The sequence below is a fragment of the Jatropha curcas genome, chromosome 10, assembly GCF_041381405.1.
Source record: "Jatropha curcas cultivar XTBG-Jc1 chromosome 10, XTBG_Jcur_1.0, whole genome shotgun sequence".
Taxonomy (NCBI): domain Eukaryota; kingdom Viridiplantae; phylum Streptophyta; class Magnoliopsida; order Malpighiales; family Euphorbiaceae; genus Jatropha; species Jatropha curcas.
This window is the reverse complement of record NC_143160.1, coordinates 19,958,841-19,974,231: the sequence shown is the minus strand read 5'-3', so window position 1 is coordinate 19,974,231 and position 15,391 is coordinate 19,958,841. Positions and strand designations below refer to the sequence as shown.

The 15,391-nt window shown below is 38.6% G+C and overlaps 1 protein-coding gene across 2 annotated transcripts in view; it reads right to left on the bottom strand.

Moving 5' to 3' along the window:
• Positions 1–3,203: 3,203 nt before the first annotated feature.
• RL2 (Root hair defective 3 GTP-binding protein (RHD3)) overlaps positions 3,204–15,391 on the bottom strand; it is a 36,356-nt gene continuing 24,168 nt past the window's right edge. For both annotated transcript variants that reach the window (XM_089715393.1, XM_089715394.1), the window contains 6 exons: positions 5,270–5,366; positions 5,011–5,181; positions 4,778–4,882; positions 4,462–4,556; positions 4,244–4,340; positions 3,204–3,755 (listed from right to left, as the gene is read on the bottom strand). In XM_089715393.1, coding sequence (XP_089571519.1) covers positions 3,468–3,755; positions 4,244–4,340; positions 4,462–4,556; positions 4,778–4,882; positions 5,011–5,181; positions 5,270–5,366 — 853 coding nt within the window. In that variant the 3' untranslated portion in view covers positions 3,204–3,467. The remainder of the gene's footprint in view (positions 3,756–4,243; positions 4,341–4,461; positions 4,557–4,777; positions 4,883–5,010; positions 5,182–5,269; positions 5,367–15,391) is intronic.

Genomic DNA, 15,391 nt, shown 5'->3' with positions numbered 1-15,391 from the left:
CTAAAGATACAGAAGAATAAGAACTTGATGAGTCTTCTTTAATTCTTGTTGATTCTGATCCTAATCTTAATGCTAATCCTTCTAACAATGACCTTGATATTTCTATTGCTCTTAGAAAAGGAGTTAGAACATGCACTAAACATCCCATCTCCCATTTTATCTCCTATAATGCTCTGTCCCCTTCCTATAGAGCCTTTTTTTTTGTCTGTTTCTTCTGTTTCTATACCGCAGGATTGGCAAGAGGCATTACAGGACTCAAAATGGAAGGATGCAATGGTTGAGGAGATGAGAGCTTTGGCAAAAAACGAGACATGGGATCTTGTAACTCCTCCGCCAGGAAAGAAGCCAATTCGATGTAAATGGGTGTTCACAGTTAAACATAGGGCAGATGGTTCAATTGAGAGGTAGAAGGCTAGATTGGTAGCCAGAGGATTCAGTCAAACCTATGAAGTTGATTATCAGGAAACATTTGCCCCTGTAGCCAAGATGAACACAATCAGAATTTTGTTGTCTTGTGCAGTCAATCTTGACTGAGAGTTACATTAATTTGATGTTAAAAATGCTTTTCTACATGGTGATTTGATAGAAGAGGTGTATATAGAGATTCCTTCTGGATTTGATGATGACAAAACCAGAGGGAAAGTTTGTAAGCTGAAGAGTCATTATATGGGTTGAAACAATCACCAAGAGCATGGTTCGAAAGGTTTAGTAAAGCTATGCTTTCTTTTGGCTATATTCAGAGCGATGCTTATCATACTTTGTTCATTAAACATCATGAAGGTAAGATCACATTGCTTATTGTTTATGTTGATGATATAGTCATGACTAGAAATAATGAAGAAGAAATGACTCACTTGAGAAATTTGTTAGCTATGGAGTTTGAGATTAAGGATTTGGGAAAGTTGAGATATTTCCTTGGGATAGAAGTTGCTAGGTCAGAAAAAGAGATTTTTATTTCTCAAAGAAAGTACATCCTTAATCTCCTTAAAGAAACTGGTATGTTAGGATGTAAACCTGCAGAATCACCTATTGAAGCCAATCATAAGCTTCAAGCTGGAGTGGGAAGTTTAGTTGATATTGGCAAGTATTAGAGATTGGTCGGGAGATTGATTTACCTTACCCATACTAGATCAAATATTGCCTATGTTGTAAGTTTAGTGAGTCAGTACATGCATGACCCTCGGCAGTCTCACTTAAAAGCAGTGCATCGAATTCAAAGATTTTTAAAATCAGCTCTAGGTAGAGAAGTTTTATTTTCTAAACATGGCCATTTAACAATAACAGGCTATACAGATGTGCATTGGGCTGGTTCCCTTGATGGCAGGAGATCAACCTTAGCTTATTGTGTTTTTGTTGGAGGAAACCTGGTCACAGGGAGAAACAAGAAGCAGGCTGTTGTTGCAAGGTCGAGTGCAGAAGCTAAATGTAGAGCTATGGCACAGGGAATCTGTGAACTTCTATGGTTGTGCAAATTAATGGAAGAGTTAAAGTTGGTTGAAACAACAAATATATCCTTATTTTGTGATAGTAAAACAGCTATCAGCATTATGAACAATCCATTCCAACGTGATCGAACTAAACACATAGAAATTGATCGTCACTTTATAAAAGAGAAGATAGTTGAAAGTTTTATAAGTGTCTCCTGTATAGCTGCTTCAAAAGAGCAACTAGCTGATGTTTTCACAAAAGGTTTGCATGGCAAGTTATTTCATCTTTTAGTTTGCAAGTTGGGCATGAGTAATATCTATGCACCAACTTGAGGGGGAGTGTTGAAATCTTTGTGATTAAAGTAAATATTCTGTTTCCTAATTTAAGTTTATTCCTAATTAGTATAAAGATTGTGTTTACTAGTTTAGGTTTATTCCTATTTAGATTACTTCTTATATTGATATAATTTTTTGTATATATATATATATATATATTGGAGTAGAGGTTGAAAAATATAACACGATTGAAAAAAATAAAACATATTCTTTTTTTTTTTAATTTCTACAAATTTGTTTGGGCTCTAATGCTGGTGCGGCTCAAGGTTTGGATCCTGACATTCATATATATAAGATGATGGGACAATGAGAAACCATAAACGACGATAATATCATTGCCGTGCTCCGCTTCACTGACTTTCGATGCAGAGAGTATTCTTCCAAAGACTTCTCCGATGAGTCACCAGAATGCTCATCGGACCTCAAATCTCCGGCTTTAATCGAGGCACCTATTACCAATTTCTTTGAAAATGAAAGAAATTTCGTGCCTGGATTCAAGTTACTATTCTCGGTTTCAATCTTGCTCCCTTGACGTAGCTTCTTTTTTTTTTTTTTACTGAAATTAGAAGAAGCTTCTTTCCTCCTCCTAGATTCTTTCTTTATTTTTTTATTGAGACAATGTGAAATATTATTCTGCAATCAAAGTATAGTTCTGTAGCTTTTGATTTTACAATTTATTTTTTAAATGGGAACTTGCAGATATAGTTAAATTTCTTAGCTTTACACCAATTTTCATATCAAGATTATATGGATAATAAACCAGTTAGCATTTTATTTGCATTCATTTTTGAAATTAAAGGCTTTGAGTTCATGTAAATAATTTGAAAGATTTGATGAAGGAAATTCAGGGAAAGGAAATAATTTTAGTTGCAGAGGGAGAACGTTGACGAGATTGTAGTGGGTAGGTTGGAGAAGAAAGTGTTAAAAGTACGAAAATGTCCATCTTAATTTTGTTATTTACCACATTTTTTATACTTAAATGCGACATAAGCTTTCCTTTTTTTATGCTTCACACTCTTTAGGCAAGTGATTTTCACGCAATGCTGTGAACTGTTTAAAAATAGCGAAATTGACAATTTTGAGTTTAGGGTGGTATGGGGTTTTTTTATAAAAATTCAGGATATATTTATGTATTTCGTCGATGCTTCATAAAAATAATAACGATGATTGTTTTTATCATGCGACAAAATGATCAGACTAATGACAAAAAAGGATTACGAGACACGTACCATCCAAATTAACATTTCCGCACAGCGCAGGTAAATTCTCTTCTATTTTGAATTTTATGATTTTTTTTTTATTTAATTCAGCTCAATATTTACTGAATTTTGCTCGGAACTACTTTCAAAAATCATATATTAGTACATACAAACGCAAGCTCAGTGGTAATCATATTATTACTATAATTGTTAACCAAAATGTTCGCAGTCGGCGCACAAATAGATCGAAACTAATTCAATGGTAACATAAATTCATAACAGAATACAATAAAGTAGGGAGATTTTTCTCAACAATTTATAGTCTAAGAAACATTTTTATGAAAAACAGATTACTTACCGGTTACACATGTAAAACCCCCATATGTGTGAAATGAACATTCCTTTCTCTCACCTTTCTTTTACTTTCTAGTTTCTATTGGCAGGAAGAGAAGAAAAACATCTCCTACATTGATACATATTTTACACACACAAAGTACTGCTCCTATCAAGAGATTTCCACTTCTGGATTTTTTGCACTTTGTCTGTGTCTCAAGTCTGGGCTTGTGTATTCAACACCATCTTCAGATGATGAAATGTTTGATGATACAGAAGACTGAGGCATTGTTGTTAACGTTGAATTCGGTTGAGTGTGGTTCCTGAAACTGTGAGAAGCCAGCGATTGTGGTCTTGGAGCTTCAGGAGCTGGTTGCCCTTGAGCCTCTTCAGCTAGTCGCCTAAGAAGGTTCATAACAGTAGGAAGAAACCTTGAAGAAATGGAGAATATTCCAGCCAACTGCCAAATAACCAAGTGAAGAAATGAGGCATTGAGCAGCACAATCAAACAATAGATAATCTTCTAAGAAGATGATTTTGTCCAGAAGTAGCCTGCTTCCCAGTCATTTGCTTCAACAATAAATGGCCTGCCATAGGAACTGAAAACCAATTTGCCATGCTGGGATTTGTTCTAGGACATGGGTAAGCTTTTTGAATTTGCTGTGCAATTTTCTTATAAATGTTTTCACGTGTTACTGGACAAAATAATGCAATAGGGGAAGGGTGTGCAAATTACAAAAGAACTTTTGCCCGTTAAGGCACCAATGCAGTGGATCACATGATATAAAAGCATGTTTTGTAAACCTTGATGAAATGAAATGAAAATTTTCCTGTTTTTTAAGGGAATAATGAAATGAAAATTCAATTATGTCATGAAAAATTTTAGTCAATTGCACTTGCATTAGAGTAACAATGTGCATTCAGAAGACAATCATTCTTTAAACTCACAGTGCCATTTTGAAATTGTCCTGCGATGTCCATCTGTACCCATAAGGCTTTTGAAAGTAAATATATAATGAACAGAACCATGAGGTAAAGAGGATTCCTGTTTCAATAGAACAAAAATGTCAAAATGGATATACTAACTGGTCGAAAGAGAAAAAGGACATAATAAAATATGTTCTTTTGATAGTGTTGAGGACCCATTTCAAGTTAGAAGTAATTACTTCAACAGAAGCATGAATTCATTAAAACCAAGGACAATCATTGCTATAATTGCCCATGTAGGGGGTAACCAGTTGTTGCTGCGCTTATGAGCCTCCTGAATAAAAAACAAGAACCATCTGTCAGAGTGCTGGATAAGTTCCTATAATAAGAACATCAAGATGACTCTTTTCCTTGCAAGATAACCAGATGATGGAGCATAAAAGGGAAAGAACAATATGTACTCAATATTGGAAAATTTTCTGCCATTAACTATGCATATGATCAAATTACTAAGCAAAACTGCAGAATAATAACATGAACATGAAAATAAGTTACCTGAGCTGAAATTGCTTGAGTAACTGAGTACTCGGTTTCTGCTTTGAACTGCCTCCATAATGACTTGCACTGAACTGGCGTGATCAATGTATCTTTTAGAGAAACCTGCATCACATTCAATTTTCATGACAAATCAAAAATCAACTTATTATTATCAACGCAAAATTGTCCTAGAAAATAACACACACACACACACAAAGAGATGGAGGAAGATAACACTTAACCACATTTACCTCTTCCCATGTGCTTGAAGCAAGGGGGTCCACAGTAGCTTCTATGCTTCTATCTTGGGAAGAGGGAACAGCAACAGTTCCATCCATGAGAGAGGAAATGAGTACATTCTCAATTTTATCTGGCTTCTCATCTAAGAGTATGGCTGCCATGACTGATAGAAGTTTCAAAGACTGTAACAGAATAATTGCAAGACATTCAGAATCTTACTCAAGTATAATTCGAAAGAGTGGCCTTTAATTAAAAATCCCTGTGGTTTACCGCAGATCTTGCATCCTTTGTAATAGTCCTTATGTCTTCTTTTCCAGTCCAAACCCTTGGCATTGAATCATCGTCATGATTGAAAACTGCTGAAAACCTGAAATATGATCTCAAAAAATTAACTTGTTAGAATATCTTGCAATTATTCTAGATATGATTAGGGTTGTAATTCGTAGTTGACTTATAAAATTTGTATTGTTTTGATTCTATTTCAACCTAATGTGCTTAAGGGAATAATGAAGCAAAAAGCTTCAAACCTTCTCTAATTTCTCATGGTATCAAAGCCTGCAAAGGTCTGATTATTTTCTTTCTTTTTCTTGTCTTACCCTAATTTCTCTTTCTTTCGTAAGCCTACAAATTCCTCTTTCCCTTTTCTGCCCTGTCAAAACAAAACACCACTACCAATTGAATCCGCATACATCTGAGGAGATTTTAATACATTGCCATCGTAGATCGGTCCACCAGCTTCCGACGACCTCAGACACAAAATTCCAGCGCCGGAAACCCTGCTGCAGCCACCACGCGCCGCCACAAGATTCCCGGCGACTTCTCCCAACGACCACCACTGTCAGGTTCACCTGAGTCCGGCGGTTCTTTTTCCGGTCATTCCCTTTACTGGTTCTCTCTCTTTTCAAGGCTAAGGTTTTCACAGCCACTCTCTTCTCTACTACCAAGGTACAATTCTTTTACCTTTTTAAGTCAATCTCAGAATCATGTCTGAACCTATCCTAATTAAACCTCTCTTTTCGAATTCCCTATTATTACTACTGTGAAACTTCTAGGTTGTAGTAATTATATTCCTTGGTCCTTTTCTATTGAACTATGGTTTATGGAACAAGGATATAATGATCACTTAAATAAAAATGCCATTGAAATAAGCCATAGATAGGACAACATGATCTATAATTGATGCACAATTGTGTAGTCTATTGTGCATTCTCTTGATCCCAAACTACTTCCTTTATTTCAATGTTGCAAAACCTATTGTAAGTTCTAGAATATAAAGCCAAGACGTTGTATACAAATGACAAAACGAATATACAAAGTTGTCTCTGATATTGTTCATTTGCAGCAAAATCAACATGATCTGGCTAGTTATCTTGGACAAGTTGAAACATTGCTTGATGAATTTAATTATGTTATGCCTTTCTCAAAGAGTGTCACTACACGAGAACAACAGAGAATAAACACTGCAATCATTGTGACAAACCTGGTCATACCCGAGAAAACTGTTACACATTGCATGGTAAACCACCACAACATCAGTCTACCAGTACTGGATGACCAATTGCTCATATGGTTCAGGGTAACGGAGCTAAAATTCTTCCTTTGCCTGATGCATCAGGTAATTCGATAACTTTGATAAGATCCGATTATGATGAATATGTACACTTTCGTGTTGCCAAAAAGCAAGCACTATAGCAGTCATCCTCTGTGTCTCAATCTAGCTCCACAACCAATGATCCTTGGGTTCTCGACTTTGGTACTTCTAATCACATCTCTGGTAATGAAATACTTTTCTCTACTATCACTCCTCCAGACTCATCTACAATTATCCTAACTAATGGCTCACAAACTAAGCTTAACGGAATTGGGGAAGTTCAGCCCACTCATTCAATGACTTTGACTTCAGTCTTGTTCACTCCTGAATGCCCTTATAATTTACTTTCCATCAGTAAATTGACCAACCAACTTAATTGCAATTGTGTCCTTTATAGTTGACTATGTCTTTGTGTAGGATTGACATACAGGGAAGATGATTGGAGTCGAATATAAGTCACAAGGGTTTTACTACCTCTCCACTATCAAAACCATTGTTGTTTTCGCTTCTACTGCTTCCTTTGAACTTCTTCACAACTGTTTCGGACATCTTAGTCTTACCAAACTTCAAGATTTAGTTCCTAGTTTATCTTCCTTAACTATATTAGAACGTGAGTCATGTCAACTTGGGAAACAATCTCGTGTTTCCTTTCATAAGCGTGTCAATAATAAAGCCTCATCTACGTTTGACATTGTTCTTTCATCAGTTTTTGCATTTACACCTCAACAAAATGGAATTGTTGAATGAACTCTTAGCCGATGATATCTCCACAGATCATTCCTCTGATTTAGGAACAGATTACAATTAATTTCCTGTAATTAATCTCTGTAATTCCTTTCCATATTCTGTTTGTATTCTCCCTATTTAAAGGGCCTTATACATCAATACAAATCATCAAGAACTCCAAATCCTCAAACACTTTCATGGTATCAGAGCTTCGGTTCTGAAAATTATCCCTCCCTCTCCTTTCTCTCTCATATTTTTTAGCTGCTGCCGCCGATAGCCATGACACAAACACCCACCCCCATTCACCCTGCCTACTCTGTGACTAACATCCAATCAAAGATAAGAACCCTAGATGGTAGCACAGTTACATACACATCATGGGTGAAATTATTCAAGTTTCATTCTATTGCATACCGTGTTCTTGATCACATTGATGACACGCCACCCCCAGCCTCTACAGATCCATCATACAGTGCTTGGAAAGAAATAGATGCCTTGGTGTCTCAATGAAAGTGTTTGAGGATTTGGAGTTCTTGATGATTTGTATTGATGTATAAGGCCCTTTAAATAGGGAGAATACAAACAGAATATGGAAAGGAATTATAGAGATTAATTACAGGAAATTAATTGTAATCTGTTCCTAAATCAGAGGAATGATTTGTGGAGATATCATCGGCTAAGACTCCCCCGCAGTTTGAGCGGGCGGAGGACAGACGCTCAAGCTGGATCGAAATGACTGGAACAACTGTCGAGATAGGCCTTTGGTGAAGATGTCAGCATATTGAAAAGCAGATGGGACATGTGAGACCCGAATGTGGCCTATTCGAACTTTCTCCCGTACAAAGTGTATGTCAATCTCAATGTGTTTTGTGCGTTGATGCTGGACAGGATTGTCAGACATATACACTGCGGAAACATTGTCACAGTATACGACGGAGGCCTGCTGAAGTGGGAGGTGTAATTCCAGAAGTAAATTGCGAAGCCAGGTGGTCTCTGCAACAGCATTGGCTACTCCTCTATATTCTGCCTCTGCACTAGACCGTGAGATAGTAGGCTGCCGTTTTGAAGACCATGAAATCAAATTATCACCAAGGAAAACACAGTAGCCACTAGTTGATCTTCTGGAGTCTGGGCATCCACCCCAATCTGCGTCTGAGTATGCTACCAAGGTATGTGTATTTGTCTTGCCAATTCTTATACCGTAGTCAACTGTGCCTTGTAAATATCGGATTATTCTTTTGAGAAAGGCATAGTGTGGATCCCGCGGTTCATGCATGAAGAGGCATATTTGTTGAACAGCATATGATATATCTGGGCGTGTGAATGTGAGATACTGTAATGCGCCAGCAAGACTGCGGTATAATGTTGGATCATGGAAGAGAGGTCCATCAGAAGCACTCAGTTTTGATGATAGATCGACTGGGGTGGCACACGGTTTGCAAGAGGACATTGAAGCTCTGGAGATGATATCCTTTGTGTATTGAGACTGATCCAAAAATAACCCACCAGATGTCCGTGTCACTTTGATTCCCAGGAAATGATGCACCCGGCCCAAATCTGTCATTGCAAACTCTCGTGAGAGCATGCGGATAATATTCTGCAATAACTCATTAGAAGAGGCAGTGAGCACTATATCATCAACATACAGAAGTAAATAAGCAAGCTGATTTCCCTTTGAGAAAATGAATAGGGAATTGTCACACACACTGCTGCGAAACCCATGAGACAGCAGATGGGTTGCAAATCTGGTGTACCATGCCCGTGGAGCCTGTTTGAGCCCATAAAGGGATTTTTTTCAATCTGCACACAAAATGAGGGTATCTTCTATCTGTGAAACCCGGGGGTTGATGCATAAAAACAGTTTCATTTAAATGCCCATGTAAAAACGCGTTTTTGACATCCAACTGGTGTATTGGCCAAGAACGGGAAACTGCAATGGATAACACAGTCCGTATAGTAGCGGGTTTCACTACGGGACTAAAAGTATCGTCACAGTCAATGCCCACCGTTTGAGATTTGCCATTTACCACCAAACGTGCTTTGTACCTTTGAAGTGACCCATCTGATTTAAATTTGTGACGAAAAAGCCACATACACCGAATGACCGGTCGGTCAGGAGGGCGAGGCACGAGTTCCCATGTATCATTTTCCTGCAAAGCACGAAACTCAGCCTGCATAGCACTTAACCAATGAGGGTCAGAAAAAGCTTTTGCATAAGAGGTGGGTATTGGTGAAATTGAGGTGGTCATAAGGGCATGGCGAGCTTTGGAGCGGGTGGTCATTTGATGAGTATTCTGTGCGGGTTTTGATACAGCGGTGGTCTGAGTGTTGGGATTTTGTGAGACAGGTGCAGCAGTGTGTGGGGGTGCCGTAGCATTGGCCACTGGGTTAAGGGGCTGTTGTTTATGGCGGCGGGTGTATATTATGGGGTGAGAGATTGGGCGTTTTTGGGTTTGGGTGGTGTTTGGTGTTGGGTGAGGTTGTATAAACTGAAATCCTGGTGGTGGTTGTTCATCAAGAAATGTGTATGTTTTGGGTGGAGTTGGAATGGTGTATGGGAAAGTTTGTTCATCAAAGGTTACATGTCGTGATATGTGGATCTTCCCGGTTGTAGGGTCAAAGCATCGGTATCCCCTAAAATCTGGAGGGTATCCAAGGAAGATGCATCTAACGGATCTTGGGTGTAATTTGTGGGGTTGGGTTGCGGAGGTATTGGGATAATAAGCACACCCGAACACACGTAAGTGATCGTATGTCGGGTGGCGGAGATATAAGGCAAAAGTGGGTGTGAAATAATTGAGACGTTTGGTTGGAAGGATGTTATGGAGATAGGCAGCAGTGTGAAGTGCTTCGACCCAAAACATAGGTGGTAATTGAGCATGGATGAGGAGTGAGCGGATGATGTCGTTGAGACGACGAATCATGCGTTCAGCCCGACCATTTTGGGAAGATGTTTGGGGGCATGAAAAACGGAATAACAGACCATGTTGTTGGGCAAAAATTTTGAAGTTATGGTTGTCAAATTCTCCCCCCAAGTCACATTGAAAAGTTTTGATATTGCGGTTGAATTGAGTGGCTATGAGTTTATGGAATTTAGTAAAGGTGGTGAAAGTTTCAGATTTGAACTTGAGAGGGTATACCCACACATAATTGGAAAAATTATCAATTAGCACCATGTAGTATTTATATCCAGATTTGGTTGGAATAGGGGAGGTCCACAAGTCACAGTGTATTATATCAAATGGTGAAAAAGTAAAGGAATTTGACTCATAAAAAGGTAATCGTTTGCTATTAGATAAATGACAAGAATTGCAAAAAAATAAATGCTTGTTCTTATTACAAGGAAGACCAAACTGTTTGGTTAAAACATCTAAAACTTGTGTGCCAGGGTGACCGAGGCGATCGTGCCAAGGTAAATTGGGAGATGTGATTGAACAAGCTTGTGGTGGTAGGGTTGGTGGAGTGACAGGATAGAGATCTCCGGTACTATTGTGGCGGGAAAGGAGCTGTCCCGTTTTGAGGTCCTTCAAAGAGAAACCAAAAGGGTCAAATTCAACAGAAATATTGTTATCACGTGTAAAACGGCGGACAGATAATAAATTTTTAATGATATGTGGGCTGTAAAGTATGTTTGGGAGGATGTATGTACGGTTAAGGATGGGAAGGTAACCTGTTCCTGAGCCCTCAATTGGTAAATAGTGTCCGTTGCCGACTAAAAGTTTAGTGTTAACAGGAAAAGATGAACGAATCGCCATATCATAATCATGTTCCACCTCATTTTGGGGGGAATGCAGTTCTTACTGCTTGTTTTCTTATTTGTTATTAATAGGATGCCTTCTTTTGTCTTACAAAATCAGAATCCTCATTATATTTTGTTTCCTAAATAGGATACATTTCATCTTCCTCCTCATGTCTTTGGTTATATTTGCTTTATTCATGACCACACTCCTGGGAAAGACAAACTTCAATCCAAGTCAATTGTTGAGAGAATATATTGTAATTGTATTTCTTGTATCTCATCAATCGATTACAAAGGTCTATATATAAGGAATTCCTACGCTAGCTATTTAGGAATATAAATCATAAACTAATTAGGAATCTAACTCCTAATAGAGAACTCTATTTATAACTAATCCTTAACACTCCCCCTCAAGTTGGAGCAACTTAAAGCAACAGAATCGCAGCAAACAAACCTATTGAATAAGCCCAAGAATAACGATGCAACTCACTGAGTTACACGTCTCTCTTCAAGTCAACGCTGGAGAGAGGAACCGGAGTGAAAAAGACCACTGGACATGCGCCAGCGCATGAACCAAAGCAGGAAGAAAGAGGTGGCGAGTGGTGGCCATTCGCTTGGAATCCGGCAACCGACTTCTGGGGAGTCGCTGATCGACAGCTGGAGAATATCCTGGGGTGGGCGGTGAGGCAAAATACTAACCCTAGAAAGGCTTTCTAGGGTGGCAATGGCTTCTCGTAAAGGAAGTTTCGGGAAATTTCTTTTTTTTATTTTATTTTTTTAAATGGAAGGCTCTGATACCATGTTGAGAGAATATATCATAATTGTATTTCTTGTATCTCATCAATCGATTACAAAGGTCTATATATAAGGAATTCCTACGCTAGCTATTTAGGAATACAAATCATAAACTAATTAGGAATCTAACTCCTAATAGAACTCTATTTATAACTAATCCTTAACATTAATCAAGTGTGTCTTCTTAGGATATTCTCTTCTACAAAAAGGATGCAAATGCTATGACCCAATTTCTTATAAATTTTTTGTCTCTGCGAATGTAACCTTTTTTGAGACAACTCCTTACTTTCCAAGCCAACCAACTTATCAACACTCAGTTTCTAAAGTCCTTCCAATCTCTATTCTACCGATTCCCACTAGATCTCTACCACTTCAAGTCTACTCTAGTTGTCCTACTACTGACTTTGGTTTGAATACAAGTACAAAACCTAGTGACTCATGTCCTACATCGGTGATGTCAACCGTAGAGTCAACTACTCCTTCCATTGCTCTTCGAAAAGGTATTCGTTCCACTCGAAAATCATCCTCGTTTTTATAATTTCCGTAGTTATCATCGTTTATCTCCTTCCTATTATGTCTTTGTTTCCACCTTGTCTATCGTTCTTATACCTAAGAATGTCAGTGAAGCACTTGCACATCCTGGTTGGTTTATAGCTATGATTGAAGAGATCACTACTCTTCACAATAATGGCACTTGGGAACTTGTTCCATTGCTCCCTGGCAAAAGTACTGTTGGTTGCCGTTGAGTTTACATTGTCAAAGTTGGTCTTGATGGCAAAATTGACTGTTTGAAAGCTACGCTTGTTGCCAAGAGGTACGCACAAATTTATTGTCATTACTACAGTGATATTTTTCACCAGTGGCAAAGATTGCTCATGTCCGGCTTCTCAGTCTGGCCGCTATTTACTATTAGCCTCTTTAACTCAATATTAAAAATGCTTTTTTACATGGGGAGTTGGCTGAAGAAGTATATATGAACCAACTGCCTGGTTTTGCTGCTCAGGGAAGTCTAGTTTTGGTATGTCGATTACGTCAATCTCTGTATGGCTTGAAGCAATCTCCATGAACACAGTTTATAGAAGGTTTGGTGTTGTCGTTCAACAGTTTGGCAGGAGTTGAAGTGAGGTTGATAATTCAGTTCTTTACCAACATGGAGATCATGGTAAATGCAGTTGCTTAGCGGTCTATGTTAATGACATAGTCATAACATGCAATGATCATGAAGGGATCTCTCAACTTAACCAACATTTGTTTAGCCACTTTCAAGCCAAAGACTTGGGAAAACTGATATGCTTTCTGGGGATAAAGGTAGCACAATCTAAGACAGGTGTTGCAATTTCACCGAGGAAATATGCACTAGATATACCAGAAGAGACTAGAATGATACACTGCAATCTGTGGATACTCTTATGGATCCCAATATGAAACTTGTTCCGGAACAAGGAAGCCACTTAGAGATCCTGATAGATATAGAAGGCATGATGGTAATCTTAATTATCTCACAATCACATGACCAAATATTCCTTTTGCAGCAAGTGTGATTAGCCAATTTCTCCAATCCCAATGTGATATTGAGATGTTGTTCGCATTCTAAGGTATATCAAAGGTACTCTTGGGCAATGCTTGTTATATGAAGACAAAGGTCATACATAAGTAGCTGGCTACTCTGATGCAGATTCTCCATTTGATATACAATTTACTTGAGGCTACTATGTTATGAATGGAGGAAATCTAATATCCTGGAAAAGTAAAAAGCAGGATGTTGTGGCTAGATCAAGTGCAGAAGTAGAATCTCGAGCCATGGCATTGCACTTGTGCACTTATTTGGCTGAAATAACTTCTTCAGGAGTTGAAGTGTGGCGGAGTGAAACAAATGTGTTAAGGATTAGTTGTAAATAGAACTCTATTAGGAGTTGTAAATAGAACTCTATTAGGAGTTAGATTCTAAATAGGTTTATAGTATCTTGTATGTGTATATATATGTGTCCCTATTGATGAATCAAATATAGAAAAATATTTTCCCACATTAAATCTACATGGTATCAGAGCCTGTGGCTCTTTAAACTTGATTTTTTGCCGTTTGCATAGAAAATTCCGGCGTTCCCTCAAAATCCGGTCACCGGATTTCCTGCAGGTGGTGGCTGTCAGTGTTGGTGACTGTTCTAGGGTCACTTTTTTGTCTCACCGCCCACTCCAGGAGTTGCTCCAGCTGCCGATCGGTCTTTCCCCAGAATCCGGTCACCGGATTCCCTGCGCGTGGGCCTCACGCGCCGATACAAGATTCTGCTACAGTACCACGCGCCGGCGCGTGGCGGCGCGTCCAGCTGTTTCCGGCGATCGGAAATTGTGTTCTGGCTTCGTTTTTCTGTCAGCAGTCTACTCAGGTGGTTGTTTTTCCGATCCGGCGACATTTTGGTAGGGGCGTACTCAGTTTTGTCAATTTGGCGTTTCAGGTTACCTTTCGCTCCTGTTTGCATTGAAAGACTATTTTTTTGGTGTCTGTTTCTGCGTTGCTGGTAGGGGATTTAGTTTTTATTAATAATGGATCCTCCAACTACAGATTCTAAAACTACTATTACTGAATTGATCCCAGCAATGAATAAGATCACAGAACATAAATTGAAAGGAAATAATTATTTAGATTGGAGTAAGACAATTCGAATTTATTTGCGAAGTGTTGAAAAAGATGATCATCTAATTGATGATCCACCAACTGATGACACTAGGCAACGTTGGCTCAGGGAAGATGCTAAGTTATTCCTACTGATTCGCAATTCTATTGACAGTGAAGTAGTTGGATTAATCAATCATTGTGAGTTTGTTAAAGAATTAATGGAATATCTTAAATTCTTGTATTCGGGAAAAGGTAATCTGTCTCGTATGTATGAGGTCTGCAAAGGATTTTATCGGGCTGACCAGCGAGATATGCCCCTTACAGCTTATTTCATGGAATTTAAAAAGATTTACGAGGAACTTAATGTTTTATTGCCTTTTAGTCCCGATGTTAAGGTTCAACAAACGTAGCGAGAACAAATGGCTGTGATGAGTTTTCTTGCAGGTCTTGCTCCAGTTTTTGAAACTGCCAAATCACAAGTTCTTTCAGGCAGTGATGTTACCTCTCTTCAGGAGACTTTTGCTAGATTGCTACGTACTGAAGGTTCTCATACACCTTCCCCTTCTGATAATAGTGCCCTTGTGAGTCATAATCAAGTAGCTAGACAGCCAGGAAACAGAGGAAGAGGAGGAAATAACCGTGGTAATGGACCAATCACTCGGGAGACAAGCATTCTTATCTGTCATTATTGTCATGAACCTGGTCACACTAAACGGTATTGCAAGAAACTAATAAATAAGCCACCAAGGGTAAATATGACACATCAAGATTATGCAGTTACTTCTTCTGACAACAATGTAACAATTTCTGCTGCGGAGTATGCTGAGCTCTCTAGATACCGTTCCTCTAAGTCTACTGATTCCTCAATTGCTGCTGCTGCCAACTCAGGTACTCCTCCTTCCTGTCTTATGTCTACCTCATCAGAGT